The sequence below is a fragment of the Lepisosteus platostomus genome, chromosome 2 (assembly GCF_059453375.1).
Source record: "Lepisosteus platostomus isolate fLepPlt1 chromosome 2, fLepPlt1.hap1, whole genome shotgun sequence".
NCBI lineage: Eukaryota > Metazoa > Chordata > Actinopteri > Semionotiformes > Lepisosteidae > Lepisosteus > Lepisosteus platostomus.
The window spans coordinates 68,467,042-68,488,207 of NC_142612.1; the positions used below are offsets into that span (position 1 = coordinate 68,467,042).

The 21,166-nt window shown below is 40.0% G+C and overlaps 1 protein-coding gene across 21 annotated transcripts in view; it reads right to left on the reverse strand.

Moving 5' to 3' along the window:
- The window catches only part of kif1aa (kinesin family member 1Aa), a 90,886-nt gene that overhangs the window by 40,713 nt on the left and 29,007 nt on the right, over positions 1-21,166 (reverse strand). For 12 of the 21 annotated variants that reach the window (XM_088615397.1, XM_088615268.1, XM_088615284.1 and 9 more), the window contains exons 6-26: positions 20,435-20,613; positions 19,394-19,505; positions 16,903-16,980; positions 16,430-16,495; positions 15,826-15,843; positions 15,532-15,610; positions 14,944-15,022; positions 14,359-14,501; positions 13,683-13,721; positions 8,159-8,361; positions 7,104-7,183; positions 6,358-6,433; positions 4,233-4,312; positions 3,866-3,972; positions 3,571-3,654; positions 3,271-3,451; positions 2,844-2,916; positions 2,580-2,676; positions 1,932-2,080; positions 1,350-1,528; positions 353-490 (exon numbers count right to left, since the gene is read on the reverse strand). In XM_088615397.1, the coding sequence (XP_088471523.1) occupies positions 353-490; positions 1,350-1,528; positions 1,932-2,080; positions 2,580-2,676; positions 2,844-2,916; positions 3,271-3,451; positions 3,571-3,654; positions 3,866-3,972; positions 4,233-4,312; positions 6,358-6,433; positions 7,104-7,183; positions 8,159-8,361; positions 13,683-13,721; positions 14,359-14,501; positions 14,944-15,022; positions 15,532-15,610; positions 15,826-15,843; positions 16,430-16,495; positions 16,903-16,980; positions 19,394-19,505; positions 20,435-20,613 (2,240 nt within the window). The remainder of the gene's footprint in view (positions 1-352; positions 491-1,349; positions 1,529-1,931; positions 2,081-2,579; positions 2,677-2,843; positions 2,917-3,270; positions 3,452-3,570; positions 3,655-3,865; positions 3,973-4,232; positions 4,313-6,357; positions 6,434-7,103; positions 7,184-8,158; positions 8,362-13,682; positions 13,722-14,358; positions 14,502-14,943; positions 15,023-15,531; positions 15,611-15,825; positions 15,844-16,429; positions 16,496-16,902; positions 16,981-19,393; positions 19,506-20,434; positions 20,614-21,166) is intronic. The other 9 variants (XM_088615294.1, XM_088615319.1, XM_088615415.1 and 6 more) reach the window with 3 other exon arrangements.

The following is a 21,166-nucleotide window of genomic DNA, read 5'->3' on the forward strand; positions in this document are numbered from 1 at the left end:
CATTTTCAGGACATTGAGTTGGGTGTTTTCTGCTTCTGTGTGACTTGAAAAATGTCACCTTTTCTCTTCTCTTCAACATTCTTGTGTCTCAAGTTAGCTGGCAAAAGGGCTTTATTAGTGCAAATTAGAGTGAATCACATTTAAAGGCACATTGAAAGTACAAAAAACAGCGCCAAATCGAGTTAAGGAGTTATTCATGCCGTATATTTGAAATCGATGTGGAATTGCTTTGTTTTTTTCTAGACGAGGTTTGCTAAAATTGCTAAAATGCCACCAAAGGAAGCCATTCCAGTATGACTGTTACGATGTGTCAGTGTCCCTGCAGGCCTCTGTCCCCTGCGACGGCACTCACCTGCCCACCAGACGGAACCAGGGGAATCGGTCATAGAAAGGATCTCCACCTGTCAGCACATTATCACAGTCTTCAATGGCACTGGTGGGCACCTCGGCTGCGTGATCATACATCTCCCGCATTAGGTCAAGCCTCTGCCTACAGGCAAACACGTATAAAATAACAGAACAGGATCTTATGGGGTTGGCTGTTCATGATCTGGAAGAAAGTATCAAGTTTAGTTCTTGAGAAGAGAAGCCCGGTGTCACTATTGTGCTCTGCATCAATGTTTTAATGTCAAATTTGTTAAGGAAACAAGTTGCTCCTTATTTAAAATGTCACAAAGTCTAAACCCAACAGTTTTCTTGGGACTTGGCATGGGACTTAAGAAAGTCAAGGCCAAAGAGGAGACGACATAGAATTTTAGAACTCTGACTCTGGCCTGGAGTCACTACTCCTGACCTGGCTTGAGTGAATTTTAAACACACCTGCTGTTGTATGAATAGCTGAAAGGCAGGGATAACATTATCAGGAATAGCCACTGGGCCACAAGTGGGACATACAGTAAGTCCCTCATAAGCATCCATTCGTGGTCATAAATTAGAATGACCATGGCTGTACACAGGTGATGAAACTCTCTATAACACTGCTGTAATTCAGGACACCGTGGGGGATAGTGCGTTTCTGTCACGGATTAAACTCATCTCACACGTTGCATCCCTAGAGAACTAAAACCAAATATCTCTCCACATCCTGGCTAAATGTATTTCTCTTTCTTATGTACTTTAGAGCATAACCTGAGCCAGCTTCTTTCTAGGGCATTAGAGTAATGTTCGATGAGGCTCTGCATTAAACTGAGGAATTTTCAATATCTGTAGTTTCTTAGCTAATGAGCAATGTTTGTTAGGTTACTTCTCCAACAGCTGATTATTTGTTTGTATTTGTTTGTGGGGACAAACACATATTATGAATTCATAAACCATCCGTAAAATGACCATATGAAAAGAGAGTCTTTTACCTGAGTTTCTCCAGAGTCCAGTAGTGAGTCGCCCCATTCTTCTGGTCCTGAACCTCCACAGCCACAATGGTGCGCGGAAAGGGCCGCTTCTCTCGGTCTTTGGCTGCGTCTGGGGGCAGGAGGTCAGGCGGGAGTGGCGAGTACAGAGTGTCGGTCAGAAGCACAAATTGGAACTGAACCTGTTTGACAAATGAAATTTAAGGATTAGGATATTAAAAGAAAGGACAAAAATCTTTTGTTTGCTGAACACGTGGAATACAAATCTGTTCAAGACTCTGCTCAATTTCCAAACGAGTCATCCGGGACATTCAATTAAATATTGCTTATATGAGTTCGTCAACGATCCCCTTAAGTGGCCCACAAATATTTAGTTCACGCTGATTCTTTTACTGATCAAGCCCTTACATTAAAAGGGCTTCATGTTTTAAATTAGGAATTTTAGGGATCTACACCATTACCATTTAGCCTAAAACATTTAACTTCACTGCAATAGCAATTTATATTTTTCATCAGCATACAGATAGGAGATGGGATGAGGACAAATCTTTCATGCGTTCCCTACGAACGTGGCCCTGGGCTCACCTTTTTCTTCAGTTCCACGCTGATGGCGTTGGCCTCCTTAAGGAAAATGGCATTGCCCCAGAGAAGGTCCCTCAGGGATGTGAACTGGTAGCACCTCCACTTGCGGAAAGCCCACAGCGCCAACTCCATCTCTCGCTCTGTCCATTGCACTGCAGGCAAGACCACACAGCAGTCACAGCTTTTCCAGCACCCACCAGCAACTACTGGCCACAAAGTATTTCAATTCAAACTCCTTCAGGATTTTTCAATAAAACCTGTATCATAATTTGAAAGCTTTTTTTTTTCCCCATCTTCTCTACATCCCACTCTTTAACAAAGCTTATTTTCACACATAGTTCCCTGCACATTGATGAACCTAATCGTCTTGGCAATGCAAAGATGGACAAAGCATCAGGCTATGACCTTTGGTATCTTGGTCTACACAGTGGAAGTACAAAAGACTGCAGTGCTTCATTGGCTCATGAATAGGATTTTACATTTTACAGCATTTATTTAAGACCGTGTAGACTAAATTATGATGGACAGTGCCATCTAAAATGATAAAATTCACTTCTTATCTGCAAACTGACCAAGTGAACACACTACTTTCTCTCATAGGTCCATGAATTGCTGGTTGTCTGCATGGTAAGACTGTATGTCCTCTCTTACCTTCCTCTTCTGGCTCTTCCTCCTCCTCAGTGGTCTCCAGGGGGTAACAGCAGGAGTCCACCTGCTTCTGAAGGGCCTCCAGCTTACTTTCATAATCCTGAGTGATGAAATCACAATCATTACCGTGACCTGCTTTGCTTTTAAAATTTCCATTTGGCACATACTGTATACTGTATGTATCAGATCAGGTCTCACATTGCTCATGTCTGCCTTATCGGACAGGTAGAACAGAATCAATCAGTTTGATATTCCAGAGATCCTTACCAGTCTCTGCTGCTCCAGGAGGTTGTTGGCTTCTTCTCGCTCCCTGCGATACTGGTCCTCCAGCTCCTGCAGCCTGAGGAGACATTGACAGAGAATCACCTCAGAGGACATTCTTGTTCTAACAGCTACTGAGATCTAATTCAGTCACTTTCCCAAAATTCAGCCTCTGTGCTGATACTGTAATAACTCCAGTGCAGGGTTGGCCACCAATGTCTGCACTAAGAAACCTTGCAAAGTGGCCAGCTTGCTCTTCCAACTCTAGCAAACCTTGACCCTCCCTTCTCTATAGATAAACTTTATCCTTCCCTTGGACCATATCCTTCTCCCTCTTTCTCCTTTCAATCTTTTCTCTGATCTCTTTCCTCTTTCTTCTCCTTTGAGCGCCTTCTTTCCCTCCTTACATTCTTCCGATTCCCTGTCCTATTACCTCTGTTCCATTTCCTGTTTCATGTCGATGCCCTGCTTCTCCAGCAGCTCTCTCTGTGCAAAGGCCCAGTCCACAGGCTCAGCCGGGGTCTCGGCGCAGGGAGTGCGTTCCCTCTCCTGCCTGGCCTGCTCTGGATGGTTGAAGCGGAAGACATGACTCTTCCCCATGATTATACGGTTCCCTGCAGGATTGGGAAATGAAAGGAAGTTATTAGCTGCGATCAACAATCCAGTGTTTCAGAGGTAGTTCGGGAGAGTCTGTTAACTTCACAGGGTTTCAGAAAAATAAAGATTCACCAACCTGATCGGAGTATGGTAGGTTCAGTGACCCTCTTTCCATTGACATAGGTCTCCGACTCCTCACAAGGCTCGAGAATCACCACGACTATGACCAGAGAAAGGATAGTCATGAGCAACCATTTAAAAACATTTGACAAGAAAAACTTCATGAGTAAAGATCGGGCCTTCTCCATAGCTAATCATAAACCATGCTACTTAATATCCTATGAAAGCTTGTTTGGACACCCATGGAATTATGAGATTTATTTCATTTGCTAACAATGGAATGCTCATGCATTGTTGTGCTGATATCCTACCTTCTCCAAGGTTGTTGGTAGTACTGGTGAAGGTGCAGTGCTCATCTTTGATGAAGTGCCCACTCAGAACAATGTCTTGGCGGCTGCTAGCATCTTCACGGCCCACCCTGTCCAAATAACAGAGGAATGAGGAACGATGTGGTTCCAGAAAAAGCCCACTTTTAAACTACAGAAGAAAGGTTGAAAATCAGAGCTGCACACTCAACCCATCCAGCTCATTTGGTTGTTTCTTGTAAACTGGCTTTATTTTAAAAACTCTCCTTTAACAGGTTTTGCTGAAAATGGGTTATAACAAGATAGGTTGAAAGAGAATTACCACTAGCTGTTAATGTATCAGGTATGCAGTATGATAATCAAGAAAACTTACCTTGTGATCCCATCTTTGATGTAGTACAGAAGACACTCTGACATAAGAGGATCTTCATTAAGGTTCACCAGGTGAGGGGTCTAAAACACAGGTGATGTTGTTTATTTCCACAGGTAAGAATCCCAAATCACAGAACAACAAATGGAATCTATTCCTTTTGTGAAAGTTGAAGATCGATATATACATAGTGATTGAGGGGTCCTCAAAAAGCTCTTTTATTAAATCACTTTCTCAATTTTGAATGACAGTCTATATGCTAAAATGTCTGTGCCTATAAAAATAATCTTATGGAAGGCAATGAAACTGATTACCAAACTGTAATACATATCTTCTCTTAAGCAATACATGGCAATACAAAAATCTTGTTTCCCAGTATTGTTATCAAGACAGGAACAAGAACAGCATTCCAGGGTCACAGCAATCCAATCAGAGATGGACAGGGGAGTAAGACGAGAGAGTGAAGGAACAAAGCCATACAGTCTTGCTGACAAAGTGGAGATCAGCGTGTCTTTTGGATTCTTGGAACCTTACTGTTTCTTGTCATGATGTCCTCATTAAAGCATTAAACTTTATGGACATACTTTTAATGTTCTATTCTTTAAATGTTCATCTTTGCACCAGTTGACTTTTATAACTGTTCATTTAATCTGAAAACTCCCATAAGATAAGATAAGATCAAAACTTGTTTATGTAGTATGATCTCTCACTCTGCTTCTATAATGCCTTCTAAATTAAACACAACACTGCCTTCACCACGTTTAGCAAGATCCTTCAGCCCTTAGCAGACCATACAGAAATGTACAGGTGATAACGTAACTCAGTGGTGCTTTAACCTCAAGACCATAGGCACTTTTATGTAAAACAAAGTGCTTAACCTCAAGACATAAGCAATTCAACACATCTAGTACCATTTTGTATTGGCCATTCAGCAGTAATTTTCCCCCTTTGATAACACCCAGTGTGGATCAGTTATTTATTTATGAGCATACGGTGGTTCTCCCCCTTCCTGCACCAGCCTAGAATAATGACTATAAACACATTCTGTGTGACAATTATTGTCAACTCATCTGTGTTATTTTTACCTGGCATGTCGGCAGCACCACTTTAGTGACAGCAGGTGATTGAGCAGATTCCCTATGATAATACCACAGTTTCCTAGTCCTACAGGCTGGTGTTGACCCTCCAATACATTCAACTCATCCAAAAGGTTTGCACCAGAACAGCCACTAGGGTCCATTAATTAACTTTGATTCATGGAACAAACCATTCTCTGTATATTTAATGAATATATATACGTATATAGTTTGAAATAGAAGGCAAGGTGCCAGCTGGAAAGAGAATTTGAATGGAAACTCACAGTAAATAAAGTGGTACACTCAGAGAGAGCAATGAAAAGTGTTTCATTGTAACAAACCTCATTGGGGGAAAACAGCCCAACTGTATCAATAAATACTGGCTGAGGTTTTCTCGGTGCAGGCTTTAAAATAAACCAATAGGAAAAAGAACTTTATTCTTACTTTATTCTTAAATATTGTATTAAAAATGCAGAAACACCAGTATCTGGCATGTTGAAAGAACAAATACAAATGTACAGTGTGCTTGTATACGAATAACAAAAGTAAAACATAGATTAACATGTTAAAACCATATGTACTAAATGTAAAGTTTGGAACTGCATGTACACATCAGAGAGATAAACTGCACTTATTCAAACAGAAGCACATTCACCATGAAAAAGAAATCTGTTTCTTTTGTTATGTGCTTGTTTCTTTTTTTTGTCCCACACAATAAACACCAAGTACTGAGTTTTCAGAGTTCCCCGGTAAAATAAAATGAGCAGCTATAACTCTGGGCACCTCTGTTTAGGCTGTTGGTACAAGTGTGATATGGCTCATTAAATATTTCACATGGGTCTGACAGAGGAAGCAATTGTGTCTTAATATACAACCAGATATTTAGTGTGTACACCATGTCAGGAAGTGTAAATGGGGTGCTAAATATATTTTACACATTTTGTCCATTGTGAATACTGCAGATAATATTTAGAAACCACAGAAAATGATATTTGGAACTTTATTCCCTCGTAGACAAACAGATCCTAAGCAAGGGAGAATTTTGCTGTTACCTTCTTTGGGGAGAACACACCCACAGTGCCACCATCCTCCCGCATGGCCACGCCCATCTCTGCCAGCAAAGCCTCTCTGGTGAAATCAACACTCCCCGTTAGGAATCCAGCAAATGCATTATTTTGCAAACTGAGCTCCACAGCACTTGCAAGAAGGAAAAGATAGCTGGCCCACAACAAGCTTATGATGCAGATTTCAATAAAAGGGGAAATACCTTTTTTACCTGAAAAATGGGTGGTGGCTGAATTGATAAGATTTGCAGACTATGGTCACCATATGACCAGCTTAACAGTCACTCAGGGTATAGCACTGAGCTACTGCCACAAGAACAAGTTGGTATTTTTAACTGTCAGTACAAAAAGCACCTGGAAAAGGCCTGAGTCACATTACAAACAAGGGGTCACACAGCCCATCTTAGTTGTTTGCCAGCTAGACACTCAATGGCCCAGGACCAATGTTTTTTGTTCAGGATGTAAGTGGATCAGCTCCCACAACAAATGCAGTCCCTGCTTTTGTCAGAGCAAGAAAGTTTTCAGCAGTACTGCACATCACAGAAATGATCACTGTTAGTGGAGTTCAAATCGGTGATAATCTGGAGCTCAGAATTTAATCACTAAACAAATTTGTTTGTTTGCCTATGTGTAAGAAGCCACCTAAAGAGGAAGACGTCTTACACAACAGAAGGCTAGCAGCAGTTTCTCTACAGGGGGATTTTCTTGCTCAGATCTGTGTAGGACCGCCTCACCTCTCCATTCGAATAGCTTCTGTCCGACGCAGCTTCTCTTCCCAAGTTTCATTGAGTTCAGCAATGATTTTCTCAGTTTCCTGATGGAACAAGAACGGCCTCTTACATCGAGAAGAGATCAAAGTCCACAATGCTGGCACAGAAGGGTACCTCATGTGATTCCTAATGCAATACCCATGATACAGTCCTGCTTTTGATGTTAATAAAAAAAGGCAAGCAATGAACCGATTTCTGTCTGATAAGGTTTTTACTATGTGCGGGCTGTTGATGGAACCGCTGTAAGATATATGCATGCTTTGTGGATGAATAATTACTTTAATGTTCATTAGTGTTCATCTCAAGAGCATATGAAGTACAGTATAATGATTCATTTATGTTCTGCATACAAAGACTCCAAAGAACACTTGAGGATTAAAGAAGAAGAACAGAACAGGAGTCAATGAGGAGCCATAAAAAATACAACAAAACCCCACAAAGTAAGATGGTTATTCTTCATGACTCCTAAATGTAGCACATGCCGTACACATACAATGACTCTCATATGTTTTTTGCAAACCTGTTCTGCAAATGCACTTTCACCTATGTTCTCGGTGCAACACTACGCTAATTGGCGCTCACTGATTCGTGTCCTTGCTGTTTGGCCTGAATCCTTCTCCTTCATTGGAAGACTGCCTCTGTCCTTGCCGCCCCTACCAGCCTGGCAGGGACAGTTAACCTGACGCATACTTACCACAGGATTGTATGAGATTGAGACATTGCAACCTTTCCCTTTGAACGTTTCGTCTATATTTCCCCCTGAACGTGTGAACTTGAGTTAGGAGAAGGGATTCAAACAGACCGAACAACTGAATCGACTTCTTAACCTCCAGCTCCTGGTTTACTGCCGTCTCGTGGGGCTGCCCAAAATTCAAGGCAAAGGCTTACTTTAAAAAGCAAATCTTCTAAAAAGTGAACACCCAGGGAAAAAAATGGAAAAATCGGAGGGTGTGAAAATCAATTCAACGGTTTAAAAGACCGACATGGGCACCCTCTGTCGGAAGCCCTCTGAAACTGACCTTGAGCCTCTCGATGGCCTCCTCGCTACCTGGGCTGAACATGATGCGGTCGTGCAGGCTGTTGATGGAGCCAGCTCGGCTGGACAGGGCGGAGAGAGAGGGGGAGGGACTCATCCCCGTCATGGCATTGGTCACTGTGGAGAGATCACCCCTTTGATTGACAGCTTGGCGATTATTGTTATTGTTCTTGAAATCGGATAAGTCTGTCAGAGGAATGGGGAGTGGGGACGGGGGGGGTTCGGATGGGAGTGGGGAAAGCCAGGGAGGTGCAGGAGGCGAGAGAAACGGAAAGATTCCAGAGAAAAGAGGGGGAAAGGAAAGAGAAGAAAAAAAAGAAAAAAGACAGGTGGCAAGAAATAAATCCCAAAAACAAGGCAAAAAATCGAGAGGCCAATTAACAGATGCTAACCAGAAAGAGAAACTCTACTTAAATCCACTGTGGACTTTTAGAGTCATTCACGAACACTTTGGAAGAGACAGTGAAAGCAGGCAGCAGTAAGGATGACAAAGCAAAGGAAATTTAGGTCTTTTTAGCAAAATATCCATTGATGCTGCTTTCTATACAGTGTTAGTAGGGTGCTGAAAATATGAGTGGTCATAAATCAAGGTGAATCTGATAAATCCTACCATCTTCCTTATTGAATTAAGCACTGAATTCCTTTTCACTGTCGATATTTTTATTTCCTAAAATCAGGGATTTATTCCAACGTTCTCCCTGTACAAAAGCCAGTCAATTAGATCAGAGGGGCAAAACTCTAATTTAGCTTTTAAAGAATAAAATATCTTGCCATTGTACACAACACCAGCTTCTGTTATGATAAACAACAAAAGGTAAAACTCATTTTAGAAAATGTCCAGAACATCCATAAGAAGTCTATCCAGAGAAGGTCCATTTGTATTCCATTATATACCCTTCTGCCCTGTAACTCAGGTTATATACTGTAGACCCAGAGCGACTCAGTATAACACAGATGCATTTAATGCATTTTGACATTTGCAAAAAATCAAATCATGTCTATCAGACACTGGGATAGAACTACAAAATAGATTTAGGACTTAGAGATGCAGTGTTATTTTAAGATTCTTCTGCACAGACAAAACACTGCTGTGGATCGATATCCAAATGTCCAACAATGTAACACTCTGCCTAGCTCTAACTGAAACACTGATGCCCAGAGGTGCCTAAAAAGAAGCTATTTTCATTTCTAACAATCACAATCATGAATCGCACCACCAGTCCAGAGAGCGTTCAGCTTATATTGCTGGGATCACATTGCAGTTAAAAGCAAAGGAAGCTCAGTAGCTTCAGAAAGGGACACTTTAACAGAACATTATAAAAATCAATTTAGGGGAAAAAAATACCATCTGTGGATTCAGACGGAAATGTAACACGTATAATGTACAGTAATAAGCTGTTCATCACAACAGTTAACATTATTTAAAGTAAAATCATGTTTAAAATGTTTCATCATACAATAATAATATGACAAAATATTTTAAATGTTTTTGTGTTTTTGTGCATGTAACAAAAACATATTAGCTATTCATAAAGCAATAAACAACTCATCAAACCCTGTCTGCTACAGTCAGACTGCTGCAGTATAACAACAAAGAAAAGCATAACATTCCCTTCTATAAGATATCATATCTCTCGGATGTTCTGACAGTGATTGTACAGATGTGTTTTTCTTCCCAATTCTGAAGACTGATTAGCCTAGTAATATCACCCTAAGCAGATACAGTATGAAAGATGCACCATTCAAAGTGATGGTTTCCTGACCTGGGTATTTGAGAACCTTCTTACAAGCCCCTGCACTGACAGACTTGATCAACACTGGCATCTGACACATTGTCATTCCTGCATATACCAAGATGGCCACATTACAGCCATTTTGTTCTGAAAACTCAAAACGCTGCTGCCTTGGAAACAGATTAAATGAAAATCTAAAGCTTCCCCCTTATTTTCACCTCACAAGTGGGTGCAATAATTTTCATTTCATCACCAGCCTTACACAAACTACTCCTCATTGGCTGTTTGTCATATCAACTCCAAACATGGTGCATATTGTCTCACTGTAATGACAACGATTAATATAATGGTAAAATAGAGTTCCTGCATAAACTACAATGACCACCTAACCACTATTTTTATCCCAAAACCACAGAACTGCTGTACTGATTTACCTGAAAATTTGGATGTTTCATTGCACCGAGAAATGCTTCAGACTGCACTTCACAGGTTTCAACATCTCTTTATATAGCTAAACTGGGTCATCGCTCTCTTGGAAAAATGCATCCTGTACATTCATCAAAATCTGTTAGATAAATTAACTCCAAAGCAGGTAACCCTCCTTCTGCTTAAACCAAAATGATATCCTGACTGCTGTTTTCCTCAAACTCCAAACTACCCCCATCTTAGGAACCGCTAACGTTACTTGACATGAAACTTGGCAGATTTCATCTCACTAAAACCTGCTTGGGACTCACACCTTGCAGGGACACTTTTTAATCCCAGAACAGCTCTTCTCTTCCTTGGCAATATGCCCAGTAGTGCTAAGTGTTCTTGTTCAAAAACCATTTGGCCAAAGAACTCCAAGCTTGGCAGGTATCCGTACAGTTCAGTTTATTTGTCATATGCTCAAGTCCAATGAAAGGCTTATAATTCATTCAAGTTTTCTTTTTTTTTGCTCGCAGTTCAATGGCACTGCTAAAGTCAGTTGATAGAGACCTGCTTAGAAGCCTTCAAATCTGCTTAAGGTTTTCTAGTTTTATCTTGCTCTCTTTCAGGTGATAAGTCATTTTCATTGTCCCCTGAGAATAATTAAAACATTATATATACATAAGAGTTCATTTCATTTTTAAGCATTTCATTTCACTTGCACATATGAAAAATAAACTGAGTTGATTATTTTTTGGACCTAGCCAAGGCACACAATCAGGAGTCTTAAGACAAAATGTAGACACACTAAATGACTGCTGAATGACAACAGTCTCCTACAGAACATTTGTAGTCACTCCACAGAGTGACTTTATATATACTGTGTGCTGATCAAACCAACATCAATCATCCATTTTCTTCACTATATATCATGGTTGATACACCTTGCCTTACAAAAGCCTAATATGCGGCTCACATTACATGTCTTGCATTTTGAATTGGCATGGTGTGCCAAAAATGCAGAAAAAGCTCAATGCTGGCTCTGTTGTAAGAATTGTACAAGTGACAGAATTCCACCCTGTGGATATGGATGGTGCAAACTGAATTCAGCCTCGGAGTCTGAGAATAGCAGTCTGAATGGATTCCAAGCTTATCATCAGTCATCTAATTTAAACTGTTCCTCAGCACATAACTCTACCCAGTTTTGTGCTGCACCATTTCCCAGAACTAATCAGCCCAACTCTTTACACTGGCTCCCAGCCCTTTAGTTTTAATGCAAAGGGGCTTCAGTGCCAGGGGCACACAAGGTTTAAGCCAAGAAAAAAAGCAGGGTTTACACTCCCTGCCCTACATGCAGCCATGGAAACCTCCTGTTTGCCAGTTAAAGCCAGGCATGAGGTATCAAAGCCAGCTGAAGCAGGTCTGCAGATCAGGGAGGACCACTGAGATGCCGGTCTGTCAGTCCTCAGCAACAAAAGAAGAAAAAGCAGTGGTTGCCCCATTTGTACTGCATTCTAATTTAAACTCTTTCAATACATTAAATACGGTACAAAGCATTCAATACATAATTGTGATACATAATTGTAAGGCTCATTAATCAAACAGAAAGAATAAGTATTGTACCATACAGTACAAAAGCAATTTCAGATTAAGCAAACTAATTTGGTTCAGTCAATTTTCATGATATTACAGCTCATTCATTTACCAGGCAAGTGCGTAATACGACAAGACACTGACGCTTCTATTCATAATGGTGTAATACCAAACAGTGAAGTCAAAGAGGGCACAAAGATTTTCTCGGAAAAGTGCGCTCATTTCAGACTGCACTCATTTTATGGACTAGAACTCTAAAGCCTCTATTTCAATTGTTTTGCATGTGCAACTTTGGTAAGGGATCCATGTGTCTACTGTATCTTGGCACCTGTGAAGATAAGCTGCAAAAAGGAATATGGTGCATTACCTCAGCCTGGTGTCACAAGAAGTAAGTTATAGCTTTTATTGTCTTTTACGATTATAAAAGGATCTTTCCTGATCTATGGGCTAGCCAAGCATATTGTTGCAGGACGCGGCTTTTTCTGTTTGGAAATAAACAAGCCTGGCGGTTTAGATTGCAGTACCATAAAAACCTTAGACCTGGGGAACAACACTCTGTTTTTTCTGCTTTATTGTTCACTGTTAAAAGGTGGGGGAAACGGCGAAAGCACTGCAGCCAACGCACAAGGCCTCCTGAGCACATGGGCCACAGCCAGAGCAATTTCACAGGGCAGGACAGCTGCTCTGCAGCACCAGAGCTCACCGACTCTGGCTGTCTAACAGGACTATATTTACTGACTCTCTTACCTTCTGGAACAACCTCGTTTCACAAACTAACTAACACTGGGCTGCACCCTCACAACAGCCAAGCATTAGGGACAAATGTTTGACTGCATCATTGCAATGGTTTATAAAATAATCTTTTAGGAAAAGTAAGATTTCACATAAAGGAATTGAACCCCCCAAAAAAGAAAGGACCCTACCTGTTATAGCTTTTCATTTTTGTCAGATGTTTTTTTCTATACATATATACTGTTTACTTGGAAAAGTGATTCATTTGATTTTGCTCCAGTAACAAAATCTTTTTTTTGTACATTAGAGCAATGAGTGGCTATACCTCCTTGCTCTTATATATGGTAAAAAAATGAATTGGATAATTAACCTTTGTCTTATTTATTTTCAAGTTATCAAAAAAGGACTTTTAAGATTTGGCACTATATTTCTAAAATTAAATAATTCATCATTTTACCCTTTTACAGTATGTACCCAAATCTGGAATCAGACTCCCCACTGCACTCCTTATTAGAAATAAGACAGCTCAAGAGTCTTACATGTCTCGGAGGACACATGCTCTCACGCTCTGTCGCTGTGAACAGGATTAGAAATGCAGGAGCTCAGGTGTCACCTGGACAACAATCGGGTCTTATTAAAACCTCCCAGATCCATGGGTAAACATTCATATACAGTTTCTGAAGATACCCCAGCTCACTCACTCTCTCTATTTTAGAAACATTTTAAAGTGTTACAGTAGGTTTCTACTTTTTCCTGACCAGATTGTCAAAGTTTTACTGTATACTGTACATAAAGTAGAAAGAGAGGGAAATGCATGTATTTGCCAGTGAAAGCATTGTGTCATAGATTAAAATAAATGAAATTAAAATAATATTTGTAAAATAAAGCATGAAAGAAGGCATTATGGTTAAAAGTTGCAAAAGAACTGAAATATCAATCTATACAGAGAGAAAGACCACTTTCTACACTGTTCCTCTGGTGCTGCAGACAGTCCTGCTACGTCTATTAAGCTGCAAAGCATAGGAGCACTGAGATACACACGTTTCAAACCCGCGATCTCGGTGCCTGGACCCCGATATGCTAAGAAAGAGAGACAGGAAGAAGAGAGCACATTAAGACTTATGACTTATGTGAAAGGTTAAGTAACATTTTCTGCAATGATTGAAAAAGACTCAGGTCATGTCGGTTGTGAGGTTTAAGATGAACATCCACAAACATGTATCATATTTTTTCTCTGAGCACAGGCATACCGACCATTCCTTCCAAAATAATGGTCCCTCTCATACATTTCTTACGGGTCGGCTCAGTGCCAGAGCAGCAGCAGGTACAGCCATTGCTGTACATGGGCGCAGATGTTTGGAGAGTCCAGGTTCCCCCAGCCCAAACAAAACCAGAAAGCAGGTCCCACCCTTCTCGTAACCTGAAAACGCACGAGCGCCCTTCACCCAACCTTTACATGTCGATCACCCCAAAACTTCACAACTGACTCTGTTGTGAACTGATTCCTCTGCCAATTATTTTTTCACATGAAAAACAACTTGATCTTCCATAGCCCAGTAAATCCTCAACGCATTAAATAAGGCAGATGTGAATGTGTGTCAGTCTGCCAGGCAAGTATGACCGTGATGAAGAGTATCCTTTATGTGCATGCAAAGGAGTGTCGCCGTGCAAAACCCTGGAGTCTCACACAGTCCGTACACAGCCGAGTTTCTCTTACTCTCGATGATGTCCCCAAGGCCTTGAGCGTACAGCAGGTCTTTCAGTCGCGATACTTCCTCTTTCAGCTCGCGGACCAGCCTGTTGTTGGGATCTTCGTTGATGACAGCATTGCAGCGAATCTGCTTGGCCCGATCAGCATACCTACGGGCCACAGAACATAGGTATTGTGGTTTACAGGGCATTAACATAACAACTTTGTAGAGAACCAAGTAGATTTTATTTTTTTTTATAGAACAAGAAGAAATATGGCTAAACAGTTGATTTTTACATGAAGTAATGAAGCTTAATGTACCACTGCATTATGTAAAGACATCAGTGTCTGAAGGCTGTGTAAGCTGTAATATTACAAATCAAAGGAGCATTAAACAGATCGATCAGATTCTATAAATGTATGCAATCCTTAACATTTCCACAGCTTGCATTCAGCTTCAGAAAATTAGCACAAAGGCGAAAATGTTTCGGAAGAATTGAAAGCAGGTCTCTTGTCATTTTCTTGACTGTTGAGGAAAGCTGCAGTGAATGAGAGAGGAGCAGTGCTGTGAGATTCTCCAATGCAGGGCTGCCATATGCAAGCAGTCCTTACCTGAGGGTGCTGAGGGTCTCGTCATAGTTGATGTCCGCTGGGCTGAGGGCTGCCACCATTGCAGTGCGGGAGTTCCCACCTGAGAGAGGGGGGAATGGTGTCAGACAGGGCCGGCAGGCTGTGGTCGGCCACTACAAGTCAGTCACAGGTCTCTATACTGTAGCTGCAATTCCTGTACTGTAGCCTTTGTGTTCCCAGTATCTACTGTTTTCTGCTGCAACAGAGCTCTCTCTCACCCAGTTAAAACCTTGTTTAAATTCATGATTTGAATAATGAGCTGAATGGCATCTTTTTCTAGTTTCTAAAAAGCTGATGATTCTAAGATTCAGGTCTCTGGTAGTGAAGCCAGTACAATGTTTCTGGTTAATAACCGATCAGTTCAGTAATAGGCTCAGGTAAGTAAGGAAAAACGCAGTGCTTTTACTGGGAGCAGGATCCCATTCTCGCTAGGCTCTCACTAGGTGTCGTGCTACCTGAACTGTATTCTGAGTTACAAGACTGCAGTCCCTCCCTGCTCAGGTGAAAAATGGCCTGTCACAAAACAGACTCTACAAAGGTCAAATATCTACCTGAAAGAAGTAAACTTACCCAGATTTTCTCTCAAAAGCCAAGTTAACACAGAATCTCTGTAAGGAATAAAGCTTTCAACTTTCTTCTTTTTCTTGTTCTGCCGTAGGAATTAATATGTACAAAGGTTAGGATTAGTAAAAAACGAAACTTGAATTGCAGTAAAATTGTACTCAGTTGTTATCCAATTTGTACTGGTAATTAAGAAAATGAGGAATTACTTTTAAAACTGTAAGGTAAATAAAAGGTAAAAGCATTTCAATATGAAAACTGTTTTTTATTTCTCTTTCACAATTTTGAATAAAAACATCTTACCTTGTTTGGACCAGAGTCCTAAAAATAAACGAAAATAATGAGTGCTTAGAATTATTCAGATACATTTGTAATACTCATAGCATAAAAAAAATAAAAGTTTCATTCTACAATAAATAACCCCGTTTGTTTAATTCAACCTTTTTCAAAGGTTAATTCAACCTTTTAGCTAAAGGCCAGTGTACCAAATCACATCTAAATCACATTTTAAGTCAATTAAGATAATGAGGCTATTATAGTTCCAATTCACTAATGAAGAACACAGGAAAGAAAATATGTCTTGTGAAGATTTGGCAGGCAGGGAGACAGTGTTTCAATATCAACACTGACTAATTTGGACTAAGATTTCACAGGCACCTCATACACTGCCTTACTGAAGGCAAGTGTCTACATATTTTAAAAAATTGCCTAGGAGATTTAGACATTTTGTGAATGCCATTGATATTATACAATACATACAAATTCTGGCTAGTCAAAAGCCTGTTCATATTATTGTATTATTATATTATATGTCTTCTTTCTCTTGCTACAATTTTATACGACTCAGTCACCTTATTAACACACAACTTTATACTTAACCAAAAAGACAAGGCTTTGAGAAACTCACCACTTCAGCCAAAGCAGAGATAACCTTTCCTAATGTGGTCAATGATTTGTTGATGTTTGCACCTTCCTGGAATAGGATAAAAAATGCTAAAGCTAAAACAAATGATTGAATTCATCAGCAGAAGAATATAATTAGAACTTTATTCCTTTTTTTTTAGAATTTATAGTCAATCCTCAGTCATCTTCTCAGCCGTGCTGAGACACTGCTTGAGCCTAGGCAGCACAACCAGATACTAGAACAGCAGCTGTATAGCGTGACTTTGACACAGGTTGGTCACTGCCTCCAGTACAGCACTTCCTATCAGAACTGGCAAGGTTAACGCAAGTGGGATATGACCCAACATCCTTCAAAAAGTCGTCCTACGCCAGGCCAAGATTTGACCTGGGAGGTCAAGTCAGAAAGACTTGTGGAGCACTAACCCGTCCTTCAGAACTGTTTAAGCTTTCTCAACAGTTCAAAAACTCAACACGCACCTTCAGTCTGGTTCCTTTGGCCCCTGTGGAGTCGGCTCTTTCACTTCCAGCCAGGTCAACTAAACTGACTTTGCTCACCTGAAGTGTTTTATCAAAAAGAAAAGACAGAATGAAGTCAATTTCACCTCTGGAAATAAATGATGAAACAACATGCTATTTGCAACATCTTTAGGGGATTTCTTTTTTAAAGATTTTCTTTCTGACACATGGAAAAGACATTTGAATTTAGGTGGATCTTTATTTTTTATTGTTTAGTCAATTCACACAATCGAAACAAACAACAACAAAGCAACTATCTATTTGGAGTATAGAACTCTATGTAGAGCTCTGTTCATTTTTACAAATACCCTTTACAGAGTGGTGGCCAGTTCTAGTCCTGAAGGTTATCTTGTTGTCTTTTGTTCTTTTGTCCTCAATTGTTAATAACTTGGAAAATAGAATCAGTGAATCGAGTAAGAAAGAACAAAGATTAAATGACATCCAGAAACTCCTGTGTCTCTTGAGGACTCATCCAGGAATTGTTCAAAGCTCTCCAATGCTGATCAATTAAGTTGACCAGTGATGGCCAACCACCAGCTTCAACATAAGTGTGGCAGCTGGTTACTTCCTGACTCTTCAAAATGTTAAGATACAAGGAGAGCTAGAAAACATTTCAATATTTCAGATCTCATTGTCTATCACTCTATTAGTAGATGCAGCCTAGAATTGGAGACAGCAGCAGAGTGATTTGCACAGGCAAGTGTCCAAAGGTCAGCTCTACCTCAGCTGTGAATGGCAAGAGTATTTGTGCCACCAGCTGTCCTGGATAAATGACATGGAAGGTCTTCACTTGGATTTGTAAGTGAAATAACACCATGACCACCTCCGCGTAACAAATAATCAATGAATTAATTGAGCTAGTAAATGATTAAAAATTATGATTTCTAAATGTTAGAAAGACAAGACTGCATTGTGCTAATCACATTTCATTCACAATTCTTTGTCAAGATCAGTGATTAAAATCATTCTCCAGTCTGAACTCCACTATACTGAGAAATCTCTCAGCTGTAGCTACAGTACAAGGCTGTCAAATTATCTTCCTCATCAGTGTATTACCAGTATTATACCCCATGCTTATACAGGTGAAATATTTATATACTGTATAACCTCTGAATACTTACAACTAGATAATTATCTACTGTACATTCCTGAAAAAAAGCTTGGGAAGTAAGGACATTGAGATTTGTTTCTGCAAAGAAATAGCAAAAAATAATAGGTTTCCCTGACAGCTGACAAACCCAAGTGCTCTTCTGTCAGCATGATGTGTGGGCTGGCACGGTATTTTCTCCAACATGTACCACTGAACAGTGCATGGGCCTCATTAAAAGACATACTGTAAGCCAGCATTCTGGGGTTCTGCCGGTATAGGAAGTCTGATACAAATTCAGTTTTACATCACAAGGATGCAAATGTTTCATACTCACTGCTTAGGACAGACTGAGCAGTTAATAAAAAAAAACGATCGAGCTCACTCAGTCAAACGTAACATTAATAGCAGCTGAAACAGTGTTTGTGCTGTCCACTCTCACATTCACCTCTGGTTCTTTTTGTTTGTACAATAAGGTCAGATAAATTTAAAAAGAAATGCACTTTCTAAATAAACAGAAAAGAATGAGGGTGTTATGCCAGAAAGAATTTAAATCAAGTAATTGGGGGAGAAACTGGTATAAGCAATCGGTTGTATTGCTTGCATAAGCAAAAAAAAGAGTCATGGTATTGTCAGTGGGTTTAATTTTGGCTATTCATTTTTCATCCCTCAGGACCTCCTCCACAGTCATGACACACGGGAAGGCTTCACCTGATGACAGTAGCTGACAAATCACTCAGTGTTCTTTACAGCTGAAACTTATTTGTAATGTCATGGAGCAGGTGTTCAGTGCATACCCAATCTCTTAATGGAAACCCTTCTGTTGATTATTGCCTGAAAAATAGGCTTGTTGGAAGAGTACCATTTATTTGTTCATTTATTTATAGCATGAAGGTACCCTCTCTAGTGTAGTTTATTTGGAAAACCCACAATATACTAAGTTGATTTGCCATTACATTTATGACACATATATACAAAATTCTGTGTCTGTGATATACAGTATTTGTAATTTGGGGTGTCTATCAATGCCTCTTAAACACATAACTCATTACTGCACTGTTATATACGGTATCTTACTCTTTAAGCAGAAAAGCACAAAATAAAGAATAAACATCTCAGATATCTCCTTCCCCTACATTCCTACCTTGTAAAAATGAAAACAGGACCATAAAGTACTGGTCTCAGCTAAAATGCCTAGATGACAGGACATACTCACAAATCAAAAAGAGTGTTAAGTACATTTAATCCAACCATTGTTATCTAGAGTGTTTATTTAATGGGAATTTATGTTTTCTCTTATTTCAATTCATTATCATAACGAGAATTACTTGTGAAAAGATTAGCTCTTCGGTTTTGGCACCTTACCTTCTCCGAGGTGTTATCAGTCTCAGCATCGTGCCGCTTCTGGGTGAAGATGATGTTGAACACAGCGTGGGAGCGACTGCTGGTCTCATTCATGTTAGTTGCAGCAACAGTCCTGAGGACAGAGATCACTGTGTGTTAAGCAAAGAGCTTGTTGGCAACCTGAACAAGCAGATTCAATGATAGTGTACGTCAGGCTTGCAACGTACTCAGATGATTGCAGCTTTGAGAAAGAATTCAAAACAAAACAAAGAACAGTCCAATTTATTATCATTTATAATGTTGTTCAAATGAAAACATGTAATTGTGCTGATTAATTAATCCTGTTCCTTAGTGTAATGCCCTCCTTAGTTTGAAGTGAATTGCTTTCTAAGAGGCTTTCCAACTGGTCTTTTATTGCATATCATAAAAGCATCTGATTGCACAAAGGGTGTTAGTCTAATGTGATGATTTCTAATTTATTGTTGATAAAACACCTGCTTCGATTAAATGCAAGTTAGTCAAATACCCTGTAATCTTGTTAATCGAGCTGTGTGGATGTCATAAATCAATAATATATTCTTGGAGTTCCCCGTGCCAATTACAATAAGCTAAATAATAAGTAAGATGAAAAACTGAGCTATTTAATTGACTATTCTACCAGCCTAAAAGCACTGCACTTCTGTCGTATAACTGTTGATTACTACTGTTGAGGCTTAATAACCAGCTCACTGAGCTACTGCACTGACAAACATGTATAGGCGACTCAAGCATCATAGATAATTACATTACATACAGAAAGATTTTCATGTGGGGCAAAAACATGGATCATATTTGGGAAGAGAAATCATCTTGATCATTAAAATGAGCTCATGGAAAATCCAGGATCTTTTTTCTTTTTTCAACAGGAGATTAACCAAAGGACAGATATATACAGTATTTATTGTATGCAGGTGTGTGGTGTGCCCATGAAAAGCACGTTAGCAATTTAATAAAGAGAGGGCAGCCATCCTAAATTCAGCACAAGGCGAATATTGGTGCTCAGCTCTCCTGGCCTTTTCTTACCTGGCCTTGTTTCCAGAGTCCATGAGGTCCTGGATGTCATTATAAGAGGTGACAGCCAGTTTGGACAAGTCCTCCACATACGGGCCCATCAGGGGGTGCTCTCGCACCCGGAGGTTGCCCTTGTTCTTGGGGTTCAGCAGGTCCCGCACACGCTCGCAGTAGATCTCCATGTAGCTCACCTGACAAGAGCACAGGAGCCCAGTTCAAACTGCAGCACAGGCCATCAAACAGCCTGTTCATAGCCGGCGCTGGGAGACTAATCTCAAACTGTGCTCCATTTACCCTGAGGAGCCAAAGCTGTTCGTTCCTCATGGTAAATACAGCAAACTAACAGTTTAGTCAATGGACTAAGACAAGATTATGCTAAAGATGCTTCAGAAAGAAAGGGAACTCAATGGAATGGAGACTGATTGATGCCTAGGATTACTGGATTACCAAAACTGCTGGATTAAGATGTGAATTAATTGTCTATTGGAGGGGTCTCAAATTCCATTCATGGAGCACCTTGTGCCTTCTGAATTTTGTTCCAACCTACATTATGTATTCAATTAAACAATTAACCTAATTATTTCTTAAATTTGACATATATAGGATTTTTAAGGTGTTTTATAGTTGATCACACAAGACATTCACTTCATTAAAGGTACAGTTACCAATAAATCACCTCAGAGCCTGGGTAGGTGTATTACAATAATGCAGCTAATTAAATAATTAGTCCAACTACCAAACTAA